This window comes from Palaemon carinicauda, chromosome 6, assembly GCF_036898095.1.
Source record: "Palaemon carinicauda isolate YSFRI2023 chromosome 6, ASM3689809v2, whole genome shotgun sequence".
In the NCBI taxonomy this organism is placed as follows: Eukaryota; Metazoa; Arthropoda; class Malacostraca; order Decapoda; family Palaemonidae; genus Palaemon; species Palaemon carinicauda.
In genome coordinates, this window is record NC_090730.1 from 15,920,591 (window position 1) to 15,943,480 (window position 22,890).

Consider the following 22,890-nt stretch of genomic DNA (forward strand, 5'->3'; position numbering starts at 1 on the left):
AGAGAGAGAGAGAGAGAGAGAGAGAGAGATTTTACGAAGCGGACGCACCCCGTCCCTACAGACCGTGGGAATGAGATCTAGTTTTATGGAGGCGTCGTGGTTGATTTGTAGCATTCGATTGCTAAAGGGGTCGTTGTTGCTGCTTTTAGCATACGCTTTGACGTCAAATATTTGTTTATTTATCTTAATTTATTGTTTATATAAGCTATTAGAGATGGAGGGAGGCGTAACCTATGGGTGTTTTGAGCTGATAGAATGTCTGTGAACACTTCTTGATTAATTGATATTATATATTTGTATTTGTTGATATATATATATATATATATATATACAGTATATATATATATATATATTCGTCCAATATTTTTTCCTTAATTCTAGTTGGCATCTTCTCTCATTGTATGTGGTGGAAACTTCTTAAACCAGGTCATTCGAGTTTTATTCCTGAGATTATTCGAGTTTTTTTTTTCACTTTTTTTTAGATCATTCCAATTTTGTTTTATTTTTGAGATCATTCAAGTTTTTTTTTTTTCTTTTTTTAGATCAATCGAGTTTCTTTTGGATCTATCGAGGTTTTTTTTTTATTTAGATCAATCGAGTTTTTTTTTTCTTTTTCAGATCAATCGATTTTCTTACAGATCTATCGAGTTCTTTTTAGAACAATCTACTTTTTTTTTTAGATCATTCGAATTTTTTTATATTTACATCAATCGAGATCGAATTTTTTTATATTTAGATCAATCGAGATCGAGTTTTTTTTTTTTTTAGATTAATCGAGTTTTTTTTTATTAATCGAGTTTATCCATTAGATCAATTGAGATTTCCATTAGATCAAACTAGGTTTATTTTTTAGATTAATCAAGTTTTTACATTAGATCAATAAAGTTTCTTTTTCCGAGATCATTCGAGTGTAGTTTTGTTTCTGAGATTATTCAAGTTTTTATAGACCAATCGATATTTTTTTGATCAATCGAGTTTTCTTTTTTTAAGATTATCATTCCAGTTTTTATCGTGAAAGGATAGCACCAGAGGCAATTGTTTTGATCAGTGACTCCTCACTGTCCTCTCCGATGAGCGACATTCATCAACCATCCTGGAATTTCGATGTTTGCGCCTTTATTCCCATGTTTTCCCCTTTCACTGATTCTGTTCAGAATCTTCCTTCTTTAGATATGGGAGGTCTGTCGGTTTCCTCTTGGGTACACTGTTTAAAAACCCATGGTTTTAATCGGAAATTCTCTGTAAAGTATACTGTTCTTAGCCGTATTTCAGTAAAATACAGGCGGCCGTAATTTTACCTTACATTGTTATTATCTTTTATGGGTTGGTGACCGTAATATCACTTCTTTACGTCAATATATCCGTTTTTAAAACGGTAAAAATCCTGGAATAAATGTTGCCATGTATTTACCAGTTTTTAATATAGATTTTTAATAGTGTAGTTTGAAGTACCATTATACTTAATCTTCTTCCTGAAATGGGTAAGACAATGGCATTGTGTTGCCCGTTTCATTGGATTCTGGATTTCAAGAACATTGTTTTACATTTTTTTTTTTTTCGTAGATATTTTCCCCACGAAGAAGTTTGCCTATTGCAATTTTTCCCCAGGTTTTTTTTATTCCCAGTAATTGATCCTATTTTAATCTATATTTCTTATTTTATGTTATATTATTTATATATATGCTCGAAATTTATGTATATTTGATTTTATTTTCTTTCCTTGTAATTAACCTTGTTATATGCCACTGATCTTATAATTTCATGCTATTTTATTTACAGTTTATGCACATTTACAAATATTTTTGTTTATTTTTTTCTGAGTTAGAGATCTAAAGTACTTTAACACCTATTGTTTTTTAGTACTTTAACACTGTTTTTTTTCACCCTCAGGTTTTACATCCTGCTCACCTAATCCCTGCAAGAACAGCGGGACATGTCTTTCTAATCACGGAGCTGAATCCTCATGCAAGTAAGTGCATAACACCATTTTTTTTAGCAGTTTTGCTTGTTTTCCAGTTCATGCAACAAGTAGGTCTTGTCTTCAGCAAATCGAGTTTGGTAAGTGGGGCCTGTTTATTTCCTCATTCAGCTCTTCCCAGGTTTTTCGATGTTTACTCAACATCTTATTATTCACTGTTTATCCAGCTGACTCATAATTTTCGAGTTATGATTCTATCTCGAAATTAAGAAATTTTGTATATGTTACTTATTACCTTTGTGACAAAACCAACATGAACAATCAACATCTTTATTAGCGGCTTTGCTTACCTGTTGCATAAATGCCGTAACTAATCTCAACGCTTTTAATATTTGTTAGCAATTGCTTTTTTGTTAATTTCATTGTGTCTTAATTGGGTTTATCTGCATGTATGTTGTTAAGGTCTGTACAGCGGCGAGATGATGTTTGACGTTTGATGATCTGATAAATATTGCATGATTTCTCTCTCTCTCTCTCTCTCTCTCTCTCTCTTTCTCTCTCTCTCTCTCTCTCTCTCTCTCTCTCTCTCTCCCCTCAAGTGATATAAGGTAATTTTTTAATTTTTATTTTTAAACGTCATTTTAAATTTAATGCATTTTTTACTTCTCGCCATTTATTCTCTACTCATGTATTATTTCCTTTAATAGGCTGCTCTCCTAATCGTGGCCCTTTAACATGTAGTTTTTGCTTCTTGAGCTAAATCTGCAGCTTTGCGAATATTGATAATAATAATATATTTATTTCCATGAAATGATGATGGGACAACAGAGTATCTTCTCGTTGACTCCTCCGAAGGGTAGCTGCTTTTCGAAATTTTATATATATATATATATATATACTTCGTATATATCTATATATATATATATATATATAATGTGTGTGATGCATGTATGTGTGCATATATATATTATATATATACACATATATATGTATATATGTGTATATATGTATGTATATATATGTATGTATATATATATATATATATATAATATTTATATATATTTGTATTCAATGGTGGAATCTAGAGCACGGTTGGTCTTATGATTTAGTCTTATGCCATAAGGAGACCGAAGGTAATATATAATCGGCAAATGCAAATAAGATCAAAATGGCTATGTATGCTTTAGTTACATTTAGTCCATTGTATCATAAAAGGGGGGATCATTGGAGGCTAAACATTGACGAATGTGCGATACAATGAATCGAGGACCACTTGCCAGTTGGTGCAAAGGGGGAAGAGAAGGGGGAGACATTGAGGTAGTTGAAATAAGGGATATAGGGCGTGAGAGATAAAAAAAAAGGAGAGATAGAGAGGTCATTAAATGATTCAGTAAAGATAGTATATATATATTTTTATGTACGTGCGAGGTAATTCGTTTACCTTACCGAGAAAAGTGGAGACATTTCTATCAAATGCCTTTTTTGGATAAATCCTTATTTTGTCGATTTTATGTTCTGCTTAGTAATGCAGAGGAGAATGTGAGAGTAGAATTGAGGAATTTCAATTTTAAGATTCGTTCATTTTCACTTTTGCTTGTACACTTCCTTTTTAGGTTTAAAGCACTTTTTACTGAGAGAGAGAGAGAGAGAGAGAGAGAGAGAGAGAGAGAGTGAGTAATGTTCCCTTTCGGTTCTTTTCCTATTGAGGTTTAAAGCACTCTACTGAGAGAGAGAGAGAGAGAGAGAGAGAGAGAGAATAATGTAGCCTGTGTGATAGTTAGCTGGTTACATTTTTGAGGGTCAATGATATAACATCTGTCCTACATTCCCACAGCCTCCGACTGCCTAAGTCCCTTTCTGCCCCCCCCCCCTCTTCCTCCCAGAGTGGTCGTTGATGAGCGTAATTGAATTAGAGGAACATTCGATCTCTACGTAGAGAAAATGAATAGCCAATAATAACACTCTGTGGTCTTTATGCTGATGAGCAGAAGTAGCCAACAGGTCTCCAGAGAGTACTGTTGGGGACAGGCCATGGGAACGTGTAGACGACTTTTTCCGAGGTGTCCTTTGGCCCTGTGCCTCCTCCCGAAGGGAATGCAAGGCCGCATGGTGACGGAAGATCTAATTGGCTTTATTTCTGGGGGGATTAAAAGGATGGTACTGCAGACTGCGTTCTTCTGTAACGCAAGTGGTACGTTTTTTTTTCTACTGGGACCTTGTACTAAGATATTACTCTTGCTGGTTTCATTTCATGAATGCATGTGTGTTTTATCTTCATATTTCTTTTTTGGGTTGACAGTAATTTTAGGAATGTATGGTAATGATATTCACATTTAAAATGCGAGTAGCTAATAACCTTTTACTGAGGCACAGTAAAGCTAGTAAAACTAGGTACTTGAATTTCAAGCAAAGGGAGTTTGTTAAAGGAAATTCCTCGTAAATATAGCTAGGAAAAATACAAATAACTTAAAACTTGCTATTTTTTAGGTAATTAAAGTTAGCTTGTTTCATATCCAGTTTCGATTCTTTTTTTTTTCCACCATTAAAAAAGATTAACATGTGTTGAGGGTGGTAGAAGTGGGGGTGTCTAGATAAAACAAAATTCCCTTCTGGCTTCCTCTCGTGAAGATGGCGTGAGAAAAGGAGACCATGTGGAGGCACCTTGGTCCAATCCGATTAATTTGAGTTGATTGGCTGATCATTGTTATTGTGTGGCCGTTTTTGCTTCCCTTGATCCAACACATCGGACGTTTGTTGGTCTGTTCTGTGGCCAGATGTGTAGGGCGGAGGAGCACTTGGTCGGCCTTAGAGACAAGTGGATACGATTGAAAAGAATAAAAGGGGGAAGGATAATGTCAGATCATTTGTCCTCTTTTTTACCCTTTCTCTCTCTCTCTCTCTCTCTCTCTCTCTCTCTCTCCTAGAAACTTTCATGTAAATGTGTACATTAAGATTAGAAGTGGAAAATTTGAACATCTCTCTCTCTCTCTCTCTCTCTCTCTCTCTCTCTCTCTCTGCAAGAAGCTTTCATGTAACATGTGTACATCTAGATTAGAAATGAAGAATTTGAATCTCTCTCTCTCTCTCTCTCTCTCTCTCTCTCTCTAGGAAGCTTGCATGTTAACATGTGTGCATCTAGATTAAAAATTGAAGGATTTATAGCTCTCTCTCTCTCTCTCTCTCTCTCTCTCTCTCTGTATCTTGCATGTAACATGTGTACATCTATATTAGAAATGAATTTGGAACTCTCTCATAGAATCTTGCATGTGACATGTGTACCTCTGGATTAGAAATTAAGGATTCTCTCTCTCTCTCTCTCTCTCTCTCTCTCTCTCTCTCTCAAATCATCATATGGTGTAATCCAAGTGTATCAATGGTAGGGATTGTGTGTAATGGTGCATTTGGTATCCATTTCAAGCGTGAGACCATTATTGATTTTCGAAGTCAACACTTGCTCTTTTTTTTTTTTTTTTTTTTTTGTAGTTCATGAAAGTACTCAGATTTTCTGTTTAATGCTTTTTAGTAGTTCGTTTACTACGACGATTATTTTTATTTTTCTAAGCTAAGATTAATGTTCCTCATTTGTATGTATGGAATCCAATGTAATTTATCCAACGTAATTTATTTTCAACACCGACTAAATAATGTTCATTTTGTGTTTACTCTTCATAAGTATAATTTGAATTCGGTTAAGTACATGCATGGTGTTCACAGTTACATTAAAATTACTCTGCCATTTTCCATTTTTATTTAGCTACACTAGCTCTTTTACATTTACGTAGAAGGTGGAAAATAACTCTATTAAATACTCGACAGCACTGATCTATTTAAAGTTTATTGCAAAGGCCCACTTATTCCATCATAACAAATACCACACTCAAATAAATAAAGTTTTACTTTACAAGTTTAATATCTCGTCAACTGACTTTTCTTAAGTATCCAGGGAAGTCGATTTGCTAAAGTGTATTACACACTTAAGCAGGTTACTCATGGCGTGGGGCTGCAAATGGCTTTTTATCGTACAGTAAGTTTTAAGACATCGCTAATGACTTCTTGACATGAAAATCAAAAAAATGGCTCCACCGAGATGAAAGGTTTGGGTGGGGCTGTGTCCCCCCTGGGCAGTGAATGGGTAGCCCCCTATTACTTCCTTTATTTGGGTGGGAAAGTTCAACAATGATGTGATGTGAATCTGATTTGGTGTCGTGTGAAATTGTCGTTAAGTATGTATAGGAGGAGGGACTCCATTACAGGTGGGATTTATCGGGTCATTGGAGCTGAGTTGTAGGTCACGTGTAGTTTGGGCTTCTTTTTAAACCACTTTGTAATTATATGGTGAATAAACATGCATGATGTATACGCACACACACAAATATATATATATGTATATATATAGATAGATATATTAGAAATCTAATTATAAATTTTATTGTTTATGAAACTACTTGTATGTTTTCAAAGATGAATGCGACAGTGACTCGTAACTCCTACTCTTTCTAGCCACTCCCTTTGGAAAATATGTATTATGCAAAAATTATTCATTGTGTTCAAATATTTCAGCCTGAGTGCATTTTGATGAATTTGAGTTAAGTGAAAATTAGTATGTTCTAATCATGTCCATTTATGCTATCAAAAGTAATTAGGAATAGCCAAGCTATAGCCTTAATTTGAAAAGCAGGAGACTACGAGCCCAATGGTTCCAACAGGGAAAACAGCCAAGTGCGGAAAGGAAATAAAGTAATAACAAATAAAATAAAATATTAAAAAAAATGTATCATCCGTCATATAGCCTACTATCCTTGCATGCATTCGACGCTGACACGTTGAAAACCCTTCGCTCTCTATAAATAAAGGGTTGAATCACATCACCGCCTATTGAATGCCATATGTGACAACACGAGAGAGAGAGAGAGAGAGAGAGAGAGAGAGAGAGAGAGGGTGTCTTTTTTTCGAGAGAGAGGTCAACCATAAATGATGTTTACCGATCCATTTCCCACTTTCGGCCTTTCCTTTACTGTGAGGATTAGCCAAGTGTTTACGAGTTGACAATCGAAGTTAATGTGGGTGGAGAGATTTTTATTAGCGTTTTTATGGTGTAATTTCATTATTGTTAATGGTGTCATTTCGTGTTTTTTTTGTTTGTTTAAATTAATGAGGCATAATGTATTCAATTTATTCATTATGTTCTTTTAGTTTATTTATTTCTTTATTTCCTTTCCTCACTGGGCTATTTTTCCCCATTAGAGCCCTAGGGCTTATAGAATTATGCTTTTCCAACTAGCGTTGTAGCTTAGTAAGTAAGTAAGTAATAATAATAATAATAATAATAATAATAATAATAATAATAATAATAATAATAATAATATAATTAGGCAGGCATTACTATTCTCTTTTTCATATAGCTAATTTATTAGAATAAATAACCTTGATCCATGTATACTCAGTGACAATTACTTGTACGTATATCACTTTATAAATCGATATTATCATTGGCATCGTCACCATCATTAAATGTTGCAGTTACACAACCACAACTGTATCGAATCTATGAGCAATCCACACGTCCCTCAACTGTTCCTTGAGCTAGGCAAAGCACCACCCGTCCTTGCTCCGTGCGCAAACCCACAAATTAAATGAGTGGGATAGGTTCATTGTCATTGAAAGTCTGTTATTAATTGTTGATTATGGAATCCCCCTCGTTGGGTTGCGGTCCAGTGATAGCAATGTATGGGACGTTGCTCTTTTATAGCTCTACACCAACCCTTTCTTTCCATTGCTTTCTCTCTGTAACCCTTATGAGGGAGAATGGTGATGTTTCTCAGAATGTGTCCTCTTCCTCCATAGCTTAATTGCCGTTTTGTGAGGGTTCTTTTATCTGTGAGAAGTTGTAATGCTTCTTTTAAATGTCTAGTTATTTTGTAAAGTTATTTGTTTGATCCTCGTAAAAAAATAAATATTGATAAATTTGTTTTTTGAAGAACTTAATCATTATAATGGATTTCAAATTTATTACTGATGTTTGAAACCTAACCAATTTATATTTGGAAATAGACGGATCAATATGATATTAAAATTATTTTCGATTTACTATAATTAAGAGATTTATGGTATAGAGACAAAAAAGTTGCATTTCTATAAATAAGCTTGGAAGGAAAGTAATTTTTTTTTAGGTACATAAAGCCAATCAAGTGCTTAATAATCAGCCCTAAGCTGCTTATATCCGTTGCTCAATAACCTATTTTCAATTTATTGTAATTAAGAAATTTACGATAGACACAAATAACATTTTTACAAATAAACTTTAAAGAAAAATCGTATATTTTCAATGGTACATCTAGTCGATCAAATGCTTAGTAAATAGCCCTAAGCCGCCTAGATTCGTTGTTCAATAGCCTAGTTTCGATTTATTGTATTTAAGAAATTTACGGTAGACAGACAAGTTGTATTTTCACAAGTAAACTTTGAAGAAAAATCCTATATTTTCATTGGTACATCAAGCCAATCGAATGCTTAGTAAACAGTCCGTTACTCAAAGTCCTTCCGAAAGTCCCTATTTTACGTTTAGGTTTTCCGAGCCATGCCTGGCCATCAATCTGATAATTCAGAGGTATGATCGAGCGGCCAAGATTGAATTCATAAAAGGCCCCTTAATTGCTCGCCATGAAAACTGGCACGTGAGCCACTTGACGATTTTGAGAGAGAGAGAGAGAGAGAGAGAGAGAGAGAGAGAGAGAGAGTTACAAGGATTTTTGATGTCTGAAAGACTTTTTATAGTCCTTGGGGGATTCCTTTTGTTCTTGGGTAGAGCGATTCTCTTTAAGCATTTAGAGAGTTTTTATGATCTAGACTAACTTATTCTTGAATTCGATTACCGTGTTACTGTTTACTACATTCGCTGGAACCCTTCCACGTATTTGCTATTTTGTATGTAAAGAATTTACTCCGTAGAGAGAGAGAGAGAGAGAGAGAGAGAGAGAGAGAGAGAGAGAGAGAGATGTAGCGTGCTGTAGGAACGCTCAGAGTTAATGGGGTCCAATTGTGTAAATTAATGCTTATTTTGTTCATTTACGTTGGTTCCTAATGGCTTGCTATGACTTCCGTCATTTTTTATGGAATGTTTCTCTGTTTTACTGTGTGATTAATACTTGATTGATCTTGGCTGTGAGTTACCTTGTGAAAAAATATGTTGAATTGTTCATTATTTTTGTTAGATTTTGTTAAAGTACTTTTCTCTTTATCTAAACCGTATTGTTGGTTTAAGATATATATAAATTTGTTACTTAAAGTGAAGACATCAAAAGAAATTTTGTGCTTGAAATATAACATTAATTACGCCGTTATTAATCTTCGAAAAAGTATATTACAAAAGAAATTTATTTTCCCCAAAAAATTATTTTCTACTTTTTATGCATTTGATAGCTTAAAATGAGAACTGAGTCTATCAAAAGTAATCACAAATTATTTATTTGTAACAGTACGAAATGGTAATCTACGTCTCGTCTTTGAAAAAAAAATATATTCTGGTTAGTGTAACTTATTTTAGTGTATTGGGCCTCTTGAGAGAGAGAGAGAGAGAGAGAGAGAGAGAGAGAGAGAGCGTATAATGACAGCCATTTGAGGACTTGTTGAGGGCAGCTCATTTCCTGCCCATATGCTTCGAGAGAATCGAGACAAAGAAGACGCAACGTGGGTCTGTTTATCTTATCCAAGATACAAAAAAAGGAGTAAAAATCCTACAGTGCAACAATCCTGAAAATCCGAATGGACAAGGCGTCCCTGTGGGTGGGGGGTGGGGGAGGTTGAATTAAATGCATTACTTCTTCATGGGAAACGTTATTGAAGATGTACGAGAGAGGTCATACCCCAGCTCAAAGTGGGTACCACTGCCATGAACAGGTTATTTTCACTTGATATTTTAGGGATTTGCAAATTCGGTTTTTCAAGAAAATATCTAAATATATTACTCACTTTTTATATAATTTAGAATTGAAATTCTTTAGCCAAATTTCCACTCTTTTATTATCTGTTCTCAACATCGTATTATCTAGCAAGATATGGCAACTCGCGGGAAGTCTGTCGTGGCAGGTGTTGTCCTTGCGCATTTCTGCCGTCTGCCCGTGTACCCTTACCCGATGGCGGGCCAGAGAAGCCTTCATAGTTCTATTCCTCTTCCTTCACCTAATGTTCAGAAATCCTGATTATATTTCTCACTACAGGAGAACACTCGCAATTGTTTATTGCCGCTAGAAGCAGTAATAAAAGTTACAAACGCATCTTGAACACTATCTGGTGAATGAAGTGCGAGTTAAGATATCTCAACTCTGGTATAGATGGCAGCACTAGTGCTACTCTGGTAATCCTATACCAAGTAGAGGCCGACTTTTTCTGCTTCCCGTTGATGCTCATTTCCCTTATCTTTTCCCCGCACATTTTAAGGAAGTAATATTTTTCTTGTTATAATAAAGGAAAAATCTTTTCCCATAATCTGGCCTTTTCACAATACGTATTTTTCTTTAGAATATAGTTTATGTCGTGCTAGGCCAAACCGTAATTAGAAAATGATTTAGTTGCATTTCTATATATAATTGATTACTGTATAAGGGCACAAGTCCTCACGGGCGCTATCCAAAAAGCCCAGCGCTCAAGTGGAAGATGAAGTGGCAGGAACTATTACATGCCATATGGCAAGCAGCCCCCATTATCCTACGAGGTTTTGACTCGCTTTTTTTCCCCTTTGCACATTCTTAGGCGATTCTTGGTTTATAGCCTCGCCCGGTTTTTATGGAATAACAACATTTGTTATGAAGAGATTTTATGTGATGAGGATCTTTATTTTCAGTGAACCGTTTTATCTAAGCAAAAAGAAGTTTTATCTTTGTTTTCAATTTATTCCATAAAATGGAAACCTTCGTTTAATGTATCCCAATTGCATTAAATGAAGTAGATTTCAATCATAACATTTTTATTATTATGAGATTGTATACGATTATGAAGTTTATTAAGTTTTAATTTTTTTTATCAAATAGAAAAGGTATGCCTAATATATATATATATATATATATATATATATATATATATATATATATCGAGATTTGCCTCAATATTAATTGGAAATGGAGAAAGATTTATTTACTTGAAGATTTCTATTTGCTCAAGAGAAATTCCTTGGGAGCTAAATGATTTATTGTAAAAACATGCTAAAATCTTTTTGGAAAGACCTGAAACTTGTTGATAGAAATTTGATATTTGTATAGTCTCTCTCTCTCTCTCTCTCTCTCTCTCTCTCTCTCATGCATTTAAATTTAACAACTAACAAGACAGCATTGGATACAATATTTATAAATACCGCGATTTTGTTCAAAGTTGAAATATCTTAGATTTTCTTTTATGCTTGTGACAATTCAAGCCATTATATTTGACCATTAATCAAATGCATATTAGCTTATCTTGTATGTAAATGACTCGAAGATCGGTACTAGGAAAATGAACTAGTGGTCAACCCAATTCCTTTTTTTTAATATAGATGAAATGATGTACCTTTAAATAATGCCGTTCGACTTATGGGCCCCATGTTTTTGAAATTTGTGAAAGTTAACCCCCCCTGGTGGAAGGGGCGAGTCATAAAAACCAGCCTCTCACTATAGGTTTCATATATGGGTATTGGGTAGGCGGAGAAATTCTTTAAAATGCTGGTACGGTCCTCTGCGTCTATTCTGCCCTCTTGGTACAAATATTTAGAAAATGTTTTCACGACTGATATGGTTGTTTGTTTGTCCAGTAAGTTGATGTAACATACCCTTCTTTTACTGTTGTTTTTCTCGGCTCCTCGGTTCTGTAAATTTTCTGTAACTGAGTCCTCTACCTGCTTTTGTTTTCCCATATTCAGTACAACATTCCCTCTTTTAAAAGGCGGGCCAGTCGATTAACACGGTCAGACCCTCTTACTTTTACTACTTTCCTCGAAGCCTTGTTCACTCCGTCGGTCCTTTCCAGTAAAGGAAAACTCTTGTTTATCAGACTGATAGTCACCTAGACCTACAATTCCCGTGTGTTCTTCCGCAGCGAAATGTCGGCATAAATCTCTCGGTGGTAATCTCCCGCTTTTGATTTCTCTTGCATCGATGCACGTTGCCAGATACACACACACACACACACACACACACACAGGTCTTGTTTTTGCTCGTCTCCAGCAGCCTGTTGCTCTTTGGTCTAACGGGAAAACGGCTACTTAAATAACCGGAATCTGATGCTGAAATGTGTCTTGTGTGTGAATCTTCGTTAACCCGAGATTTCTAATAATGATTTCATTGGTGCTTATTGGTGCAAGGCATCGGCTGTGGATTTTATGGCTTTACTCGTGTTTTGCTTCTTATCTCTTAACTTCCACTTTGGAAGAAATTACGTTATCTCGATTCTTTGTTTTTGTAACTGGATGAAATCAACCCTTCATTGAGGTTGCTGATTGGAAGGGGGGTTGGGTTGTCTGTGTGGGCGAGGTGTGTTGGAGGGTGGGGTGGGGAGGCTGGATTTAAGAGCTGGGGTTACACAAACTGGCCGGGATTTAGAACCTGTTGATTAATCTCGAGATGGTTATTGGATCGTTGTCGTCGGCCGTGAGAACATATTGCTAAGAGAAAATTATATTCCTTATCTTATTTTTTTCTCTTCCTTTCGCTTGGATTGGTTGATGCTTGAGAGAGAGAGAGAGAGAGAGAGAGAGAGAGAGAGAGAGAGAGAGAGAGAGAGAGATTACACAAAACGATGGCGATTGTAAAGGTGAAAGTTCATCTCCTTAGTACAAGGGAAGAGGGAATGGCAGAGACCAAAAAGCGACCAGGCACACTGAGGCAGGATTCTCTAATATTCTTCATTGCATTCCCACTCTTGTTTGTTATCTTGTCATCTCGAGAGAATCACTACTTTCTTGGCTATGGGACTACCGAAGTGGAAGACCTGTTCTATAGTCTCACGATTCAGAGAAAATCCTCAAAATCCTATTTATTTGCAATTTTCATTTATAAATCAAGTATTGTGTCTAGAGTCATGTCTGAACCTTTCACAGGCCATTGGCCTGTTTGTGTAAACACGTAGACAAACAATCTCTGAACTCTTCAAGTTTGTGACCCGTTGGTATTGACTGAGAGAGACTGGTCCACTGGTCATTGTTAGAGAAGAAGAAAAGTTTTCGGTGGATCCAGAGTGGACTCCCTCAGTGCCCTGTGGTTCAGCGTGACGTCACTCCGAACGCAGGAAGTCGACCCTGGCTTAGGCTCGCTAATCTCTCTCGCATGATTCGTAAACTAAATTGTCTCTTATAATCTGTGCTGATGATTCTAAGAACTTTTTCTTATAGATTGCTCTGATCATAATGCGGGGAATCACAATTATCAACATCTATTCTTGTAATGTGGTATTACATGCAAGTTGTGCCATGATTATAGTGTATTGGAATACTTTTTTTTTCTCTCTCTCTCTTTGAGGGGGTTGGGCAGGAAAGGGGGTTTTAGGGGTCAGGGGGAGGGAGAATATCCCGCGGCGTCGCCAGTGTGAGCTCAGCGTGGGAACACTTCGTAAGAGAGGAGGTGCCATTCGATCCTTGGGCGTATAATTTTACCGTATTTTATTACTTGCCCTGGTAATTCTGTTTCATTTGGTAGTGACGGGTTTTATTTCATTGTGAGAATATCACTCGGTCCTCCATAACATCTTAGGAATTTTTGTTCCGGAAAGACTCTTCATTAAAGGTTTTAATTTTATGAAAATCGGGATGCGAGAGTGATGACTTGACAAGGGTACCCGTTTAGGGTGAGGGGCTGGGATGGTGACCTGCGGTTGGGGGGGGGAGGGGGTGGCAGGAACCCGAGGAGTATGGTTGGATGTGGGAGGGATGGAATATTAGGTGCTGTAAATGTAATCCATCTTTGTAATTCTATATTCATATATTTCAGTCCTCTCTGATTTCGGGAATAGCAACAATTTCATATTTTGAAATTTCAAAAAGTTTTCTACTAATAAAATAAAAAAACTTATTTTTGAGCTAGTTGTTGCTTCGAAGGGTGTTGCGTGGTTTAGCAGTAGTAGTAGCTGTTGTAGGGTCGCTCTATAGTGGCGGTAATTGGTAGCGGTAGTAGACAAGCGGGGTGAAGTTGAACGTCGTGTGGATGGGAAGGACCATGTGCAGGAGCAGGTCTTCTTGAGACATTACAGCTCTCCTTCTCTTCTTCCCTTGGTTGTCTGCTAATGCCTCTGCTTCTGCTAGTGCTGTGGTCGCATCCCCCCGCTTATGTTAACACCCGCTAATTCAACTGCCATTCATCTTAACTATGATGAGAGAGGGCTTATGCTCGACCAGATTCTCTCTCTCTCTCTCTCTCTCTCTCTCTCTCTCTCTCTCTCTCATAGGCCACCTGTTGATATAATCTAAGCCTCGTGTAAATTTGGCGACCATCCTTTCCTACAAACTTGAAAGACTTAACATCGTAATATAATCATATAGTAAATAACCTTAACAGTTATAATATATTTAACTCAGACATTGCACAAAATTTGTTAATTACACATACAAGCAGAAGCTGTGCCTAAATTTAGGGCTAAGCAACATTGTGTTTTTTTTTTATGTAAGACAGGAAGCTCAAGTTTACATTAAAGTTGTTTGTTAATATCACTCCGAGTGATGATAATAGTAATGACGCAAGTCGACGGGACGGTAACACACACACACACACGCGCGCGCGCACACATACACGCGCGCGCGCACACACACACACACACACATATATATATATATATATATATATATATATATATATATATATATATATATATGTTTTGATTATTTGACTGTAAAGTTTTTAATCTTCCTCTGATAAAAATAGCGTTCATAATATACTATGATGTATATATGTTATAGATTGTAAGATTATAAATGTGTATTTCACAAAAGAGCTCGTAATCTCGGAAGAGTGAATATTAAATTACCTAAATTCGGCAAATTTTCTAGTATTTACCTCTCTCTCTCTCTCTCCTCTCTCTCTCTCTCTCTCTCTCTCTCCTCTCTCTCTCTCTCTCTCTCTCTCTCTCTCTCTCATCTCCATCCTCAGGAGCAGCAGCAGCGCACATAGCCCGAAGCGTTTTATTTTAACCCGGCAGTTCTGAGGTCAAGCCACTAACTTCTCTCCATGCCATCGTCATCATTATGATCATTATACTCATCATCCCAGGGATAGTCTCCCTCTCTAACCCTCAGGGATAAAGGATGAGGGGGGAGGGGGGTAGAGAAAGAGGGGGTTATTGTGGGATCTTAGTTTCTTTTGTTTGTCACGTACAGTACTGGTCTTGATTTTTTTTACTCCCCTTAACCCGTGTCGTGAAAGTGTTCCCTTTGAAGCGTTCTTTAAAACATCCACAAAGGAAAATATAAGTAATTATGTTTGTTTATTAGAAGAATTACCTCTAGTATCTATTATATAAATTATTGTTTTTGAGTGACTAAAAATTAAATCAAGATGTGTGATGTTGTAAATTGTTAAATTAGATGGATTTGTTTATAGAAAAATGCAATTAAATGTGATTATACTGTAAATATTGTGATTGTAAAGAATATGTAATTTAACTTTTTAATAAAAAAAAAAGTATCTATTATATTCCGGTGGGATATTCAATAATGTGATATATTAGTAATTAGAATTCAACATATACCTAAAATTCAAGTATTTTTTGTTAGTATTAGTAAAAAAATTGTTTAAAAGTCCCTTTTTTGTATATCGGCCCCCCCCCAAAAAAAAAAAAGAAAAATTGGGGAAAGCACCTTATTAGATAGATAGAAAAATTATTGCCGTGAATGGAATATAGATTTATCTTTGTCGTACTTGCTTGAAATTCAACACTGAACTGTGATGTGTATAGATATGCGCTATTATTGCTCTTGTGTATGTATTTAAAAGAATCGATTGCATTATCTGCAATTGGTATCGACGTGACAGGAAATATCTATTCGGCATCTACCGGTATAGGTAGATGGATTGCCTGTATCCTGTATAAATTTTTGAGGTTACATGATCCCCTGTATCACGAATCATCAAGGATTTCCTGCACATCAATATGTTTTTTTCCCTTGAAATTTTGGGAAAATTTCACCAATTATAGCTCAAATCTAGTTTTATGTTTAAGGAGCAAAACTAAGCGGGAAAATACATGTTTATTGAACAACATTGGATACTAGATATTGTATTATTTGCATAAACACGAGAAATTGTAGTTTGAAAGTGGGTACTCATTAAATCTGTGTTATGTTTGGTGAATGTTTTCTTACTTTGAGTCTTGCTACCGTCACCGGAAACTTTCTTTCAAAATATTTATAATTTGGAGAATTTATTGTTCCATAGATGCTTCACTCAAAATCTGTAGATTAAAGACACTTCCTGTTTTTACCTCGGGGGAAAAAACAATACTTTGCCTCTCCAAACATACGATTGGAAAGTAATTTTCAGAAAGGGAAGAGACGAAGCGAGGTTATAAAAGAGGGAAAAAAGGACATAGGGGGAAAAGGTTTAACGTGGAGGAGACCCTGAGGCAGAAATAAATTTCTTTCAAGAGCGAGAGTGTGAAATCACAGTCTCCACCATGAGGCCTCGTTCGATATCCTGTTGTTTATTTTCTCTCATCAAAGGCTGGGTCAAAAGGGATGCTCCAGGGTTTTTGGGGATGATTTCACACAAAGAAGACGTTGTTGTTGTTCTTATTGTTGTTTTCGTTCGGCTTCGAATCTCTCTCAGCGATGGAGAATACTGTAGTACATGAAACGGAAATTTTCAAGTTCCGTTTAGGCTCGCATCTTTATTATTATTACTAGCCAAGCTACAACCTTAGTTGGAAAAGCAGGATGCTATAAACGCAAGGGCTCCAACGAGGAAAAATAGTCCAGCGAGGAAAGGGAATTGAATAAATAAACTATATGAGAAGTAATAAACAGTTAAAATAAAATATTTTAAAAACATTAACATTAAAACATCTTTTATTAATACACTAAAAAAATGGTTATGCCAGCCTGTTCATTACGAACATTTGCTGCAAGTTTGAACTTTTGAAGATCCTTTGATTTGTGTCAGATTAATGCTACAGATTTTAGGAGACATAAAATGTGTCACTTTTATATAGATGTTGTTATATTTAGCAAGGTAAAGAGAGCCATTTAAAAACATGAAAACTAGTCTTGGAAATATTGAGAATAGCAGAATTAAAAATCAAAGTTAAGAAGTGATAGTTATAGCGGGAAACCTTAGAATATTCATACCCGCTCATATCTTGTTAAATGTGCCAGAAACATCTGTCTGTCCCTCCATCTAGTTGTGAAGACATTGTAAAATCTTAGTGATGAAGTTTGGCTTTTGGCAAAGTTTATCGTCTTCCAGATAATGGGATAACTGGCAAGGGGAAACATTCTGGCTACTGAAGGATGTCTTTCATTGGAAAATAAATTTGTTCAACAAACGTTTTCATGGTTTGGGAAGTGTTTATTCTTTCCTTTGCCTTTTTAATCGATAAAGTTAGGGTGGTTTATTTTATATCTGATTTTATTTATTTTACTTTTTTACGTTTACATTAACTTTTTTTTTTTTAGCTTTTTTGTATTTACGAGGACATGTTTCACTGTAGTCAGTCAAGATATTCGAGGATTTTGCTTAAATTAAAATTAAAATTATAGAGAATATTGAGAAATTTCCACTTGATATTTAAGCAGGTTTTATGCCTAAAAATATTTTCTAATATACAATACGCAAGTTTAGTTAAAGTAAGAGCAGCAAAAACTAGTACCCACGATAATACAAACTGTTGAAAAACTTGGCTATCACTAAACATACCGGTATCTATTTATTTCCTATTTAAGACATTATCCTTATTATACAAGAAATGCGGTAGCTATGTTGCTACATGGCTTATTTAAAATTAGTAAGGGAAACAGAAAAAAAATTGCCGTATAAAAACGGACATTGAGTATCCATCTTAATATCTAGTTTTCCTTCTCGATATAATCGTTTTTACGCAGCACTTAGGAAAACTGTACTACACAACTTGAGTTGTTAGTATAAAAAAAAAAAAAAAAAAAAAAAAAAAAAAAAAAAAAAAAAAAAAAAAAAAAAAAAAAAAAAAAACTTTGAAACGATTGACTGGATTAGCAATAGCCTCTGTACCATGATCTTCTACTGTCTTGGGTTAGAGTTCTCTTGCTTGAGGGTACAATCGGGCAAACTATTCTATCTTATTTCTCTTCCTCTTGTTTTGTTGAAGTTTTTATAGTTTATATAAGGGATATATATATTTTAATGTTACTGTTATTGAAATATTTAATTTTTCCTTGTTTCCTTTCCTCACTGGGCTATTTTTATTTTCCCTGTTGGAGTCCCCGGGGTTATAGCATTCTGCTTTTCCAACGAGGGTTGTAACTTAGCAAGTAATAATAGAGCGATCCAGAAATCTTGCGCGCACGATCGAACGCAAATATGCATCCATTTTCCGTCACTTGCTTTACGACCTTAAAGCTTTTATGCGCGCATCGATTACCACTTGATCTCGCTTAATCCTAGTTAGAAATTACTCGTTAACTCTAATGCACTGCTGTGAATTTATTTGCCTTTCTATTTTTTTTTCTTTTTATAGTTGGCATGTGACGATCACCAACGCACTGTTTGATTTTCCCAGGTGCAAAGAGAGAGGAATGTTTCTATTTTTTTTCCTTTTTGTAATTCATTTGTTTCTTTAATTGTTTCTTTGTGGTTGGTGAGTTTGTTTATTTTTTTACTAATGTTTATATTTATTTCTTATGTATTGTTGTATAACCCTTTTGTTCTTTAATAGTTTCTTTATGATTGATGAGTATATTTTTTGTTTATGTTTATTTATCTTTTTTTTTATTGATGTGTAATCCATTTGTATCTTAATCGTATCTTTGTGGTTGGTGAGTTTGTTTATTTATTATTATTCGGACACTAGCAATTCTTAATTTAATTACCCCCATATACCCTTTGTGCACATTCCATTTCCGGTAACCATTTCATAAAAGTCATTAGCCTTTGGCGTTCTTGAGAACCGATCCAACATATAAATAGAAGCTGTGTCATTTGCTATCAACTAGTAGCTATCTCGACATGCCTTTCATTGCCTCTTGGTATGTTGTTTGCGTATGCACTGTGTATTCCCCTACCCACCCTCCCCTGGGGGTGGGTAGGGTCAGGTATTTACCGGACAGACATGCATGCCTTATGCCCGTGTTCCGCAGAGAAATCAATATTTGCGGATGTTTCGTCAGAGGCGGTGACTGTGAGAGACTGTAATGAAGATCCAACGTGGTTAATTACTTCCAAGGCGTTGAAGTACCTGTCTTCTAGAACCGGTGGCTACCTGATGTCTTTTCGTTGTTTGTATCCTCTGAAAATAGGATATTATTGAAGATTAAATACGTGTAGGATATTTTTACTTGTTTAGATTTGATTATTTATCTAATGAACTTGCAAAAATCCAGTTTATTTTTTTCTTGTCTTCTGTGAGGACCGGCGGCTTCCTGGTGTCTTTTCGTTGTTTGTATCCTCTGAAAATAGAATATTATTGAAGATTAAATGCGTGTAGGATATTTTTACTTGTTTAGATTTGATTATTTATCTAATGAACTGGTAAAACTCCAGTTTATTTTTTTCTTGTCTTCTGTGAGGACCGGCGGCTTTCTGATGTCTTTTCGTTGTTTGTATCCTCTGAAAATAGAATATTATTGAAGATTAAATACGTGTAGGATATTTTTATTGTTTAAATTTGATTGTTTATCCAATGAACTGGTAAAACATCAATTTATTGTCTTCCGATAACTTGAAATTCTGAAAAGTTTTCTGCAACTTGTTATTATGATAAAATTAATTATATAATTTTTAAACACTTGGTCAGGCCTTGCTTACTCATAATAACTCACTGATTGTTTATTAATTTTATCATTTTACTCTTTTTCTGAATTACAATTTGAAGGTAATCTCTATTTAGAGATCTTATGAATCACGTATTGTTTTGTTTATTATTTTTCCAATTAGGAGAAAACATGACATCCTTAATTGCTCAACGTATTTATAAAATCACTCTTAATTTATTTAATGAAGTCTATTTTAAATGTTAATATCCTTACCAATTTATGTATTTACCATAAACAAATATTCCATTGAGAATTTAAAGCACCCCTCAACGCTAAATATATTCAATGAAATATATTTACATATCAATATCTTTCCCAATGTATTTATTTACCATAAACAAACATCCCCTTAAGAATTTCAAGCACCCTTCAGTGACTAATATCTTTCACCACGATCGACTTCCAAGCGCTGGGAGTGATTGATGTAAAAACGTCGGCTATTTAATATGCCGCGAACGTTTTCTTTAGCAGTCATCCATAATGTTAAGAAAATGTTCCATTACAGTAGCCTTGTGTTTTATTGTGTGGTCTCATGAGCCGCGATTTATTTACTTGGCAAACACACGGCGGTAATGAGATGCTTTTAGCTGGACACGCTATATGCTTTGGGTTGTGTTTGCTCCTCTCTCTCTCTCTCTCCTCTCTCTCTCTCTCTCTCTCTCTCTCTCTCTCTCTCTCTCTCTCTCTCTGTCAACGCTGTTCTTGTAGCTTTCGTTTGCCTGGTTGTGTCGTCGTATTGTTTTGAAAGGACGTGACTCTCTCTCTCTCTCTCTCTCTCTCTCTCTCTGTGTGTTCTTGTAGCTTTCGTTTGCCTGTCTGTGTAGTCGTATTGTTTTGAAAGGACGTGACTCTCTCTCTCTCTCTCTCTCTCTCTCTCTCAACGCTGTTCTTGTAGGTGTCGTTCGTCTGTCTGTCGCGTGTGTTGGAAGGACACGAGTCTCTCTCTCTCTCTCTCTCTCTCTCTCTCTCTCTCTCTCTCTCTCTCATATCGTGGGAATGTCTTTTCCGGCTCCTAACGTTGAGTTAGTGACAAAATGTATTCATTATTCGTTTCAATCGGCTCTTCGTTAATAGAATATTTAGTCAAGAGATGCAATACTGGATTTATCCAGACCATTATGCCAGAGATTTTTGCATCATAGTTGAAGATTTTTTTTTTCCAGGTTTCTTAAAGGTAAACTGTATCGCATTGACTCTGTAAAAACAAAAAGATTGAATAATTTATATAAGAAAATATTAATTCTTAATAAAAAATAGACACTTCATGATTTATAGCATCAAATAATTTGTTCAAATTAATTAAAGTGATTCGTAGTGTTCACAGACTCGTGTTTCTTAGCTAATTGTAATTCCGCCAAGCAAGTTCATCTTTGCCTTATGCATTCGTCTTTCCTTGTAAGGAGGAAATGTCTCGAACCTCGTTTTAAGTCGTTGAACCTCAAGACTGAGTTTAGGTTCAGTATCGTCTTACGGAAGCTGAGTTTGGCGAAGTATTGGCATATTTGGGTATGGCTGAGCAGGTGTCAGTGACAGGAGTCTCTCTCTCTCTCTCTCTCTCTCTCTCTCATGAAAGTATGACCCAGATCATACATTTTTAGTACCTTGAGCTTTGGTTCTTAGGAATATTTCTTATGGTTTTGTTCAACGCTATGTAATGTTATAATAATAATAATTATTATTATTATTATTATTATTGTTATTATCATCATGTTTTTTTTATTCTCTCTAAGTAATCATTTAATTATTATGAATGAACGCACTAAACTAAGATGATGATACGGCAATGATGCTGGAACGGAAATCTCAATACGCCACCTGTTCAACTGCAGTGACCCTAATTTTTTTTCTTTTTTTTTATAAGAAAGAAGAAAGCAATTGGCTCTGTTCTGTTTTCTCATGATACCCTTTGTTGAATTCTAGTGTGCGTCAAGTATGAACATTCTATTCGGTTATTCATGACAGTAAAAAGTACTTTTAGATAGTTCCTTTTAATTGTAGTTACAAACTGTGAAATGAAGAGTAAAATCCGTAGCAATTATGTTCTATATATATATATATATATATATACAGGTATATATATATTTATATTTATATATAATATTTAGATAGATATGCACACACGCACCCACCTTTCACCTGGGTATGACTACTGCCTCCCCCCCCAACCGAGGGTCGGGGAGACCTCTACGTGACCGGAAAGAAATATATTTACATACATATATATATATATATATATATATATATATATATATATATATATATATATAGTATAAATATGTATTGGTATATAACCTAACACTTGTCTTTTATTAAATAATAAAAGACGATTATTATTATTAATTGCTAAGCTACAACCCTAGTTGGAAAAGCCCAGGGGCCCCAACAGGGAAATTAGCCCAGTGATGAAAGGAAATAAGGAAAATTAAAATATCTTAAGAAAAGTAACAACATTAAAATAAATATTTCCCAAATAAACTATAAATACTTTAACAAAACAAGGGGAAGAGAAATTAGATAGAATGGTCTGCTTGAGTGTACCGTCAAGCAAGAGAACTGTAACCCTAGAGTCTAGACGGTGGAAGACCATGGTACAGAGGCTATGGCACTACCCAAGACTAGAGAACAATTGTTTGATTTTGGAGTGTCCTTCTCCTAGAAGAGCTACTTACCAGAGCTAAAGAGTCTCTTCTACCCTCACCAAGAGGAAAGTAGCCAATGAACAATTACATTGCAGTGGTTAACCCCTTGGGTGAAGAAGAATTGTTTGATAATTGTCAGTTGTATGAGTAACAGAGGAGAATTTATTCGGTGTATGTGTAGGCAAAGGGAAAGAACCGTAACCAGAGAGAAGGATTTAATGTAGTACTGTCTGGCCAGTCAAAGGACCCTATAACTCTCTAGCGGTAGTATCTCAATGGGCGGTTGGGGAGATATTCACGATGCACTTAAAATTTTGATTTGATGCATTGTATGTTAATTATTTATCATCATCATCGATGCATTTCATAATACAATTAAGCTT

General features: G+C 35.4%; 1 protein-coding gene across 1 annotated transcript in view; it reads left to right on the top strand.

Annotated features, from left to right (window-relative positions):
- The window catches only part of LOC137642445 (neurogenic locus Notch protein-like), a 91,762-nt gene that overhangs the window by 33,154 nt on the left and 35,718 nt on the right, over nt 1–22,890 (top strand). The window contains 1 exon segment of the mRNA XM_068375002.1: nt 1,891–1,969. Within this exon segment, the coding sequence (XP_068231103.1) occupies nt 1,891–1,969 (79 nt within the window).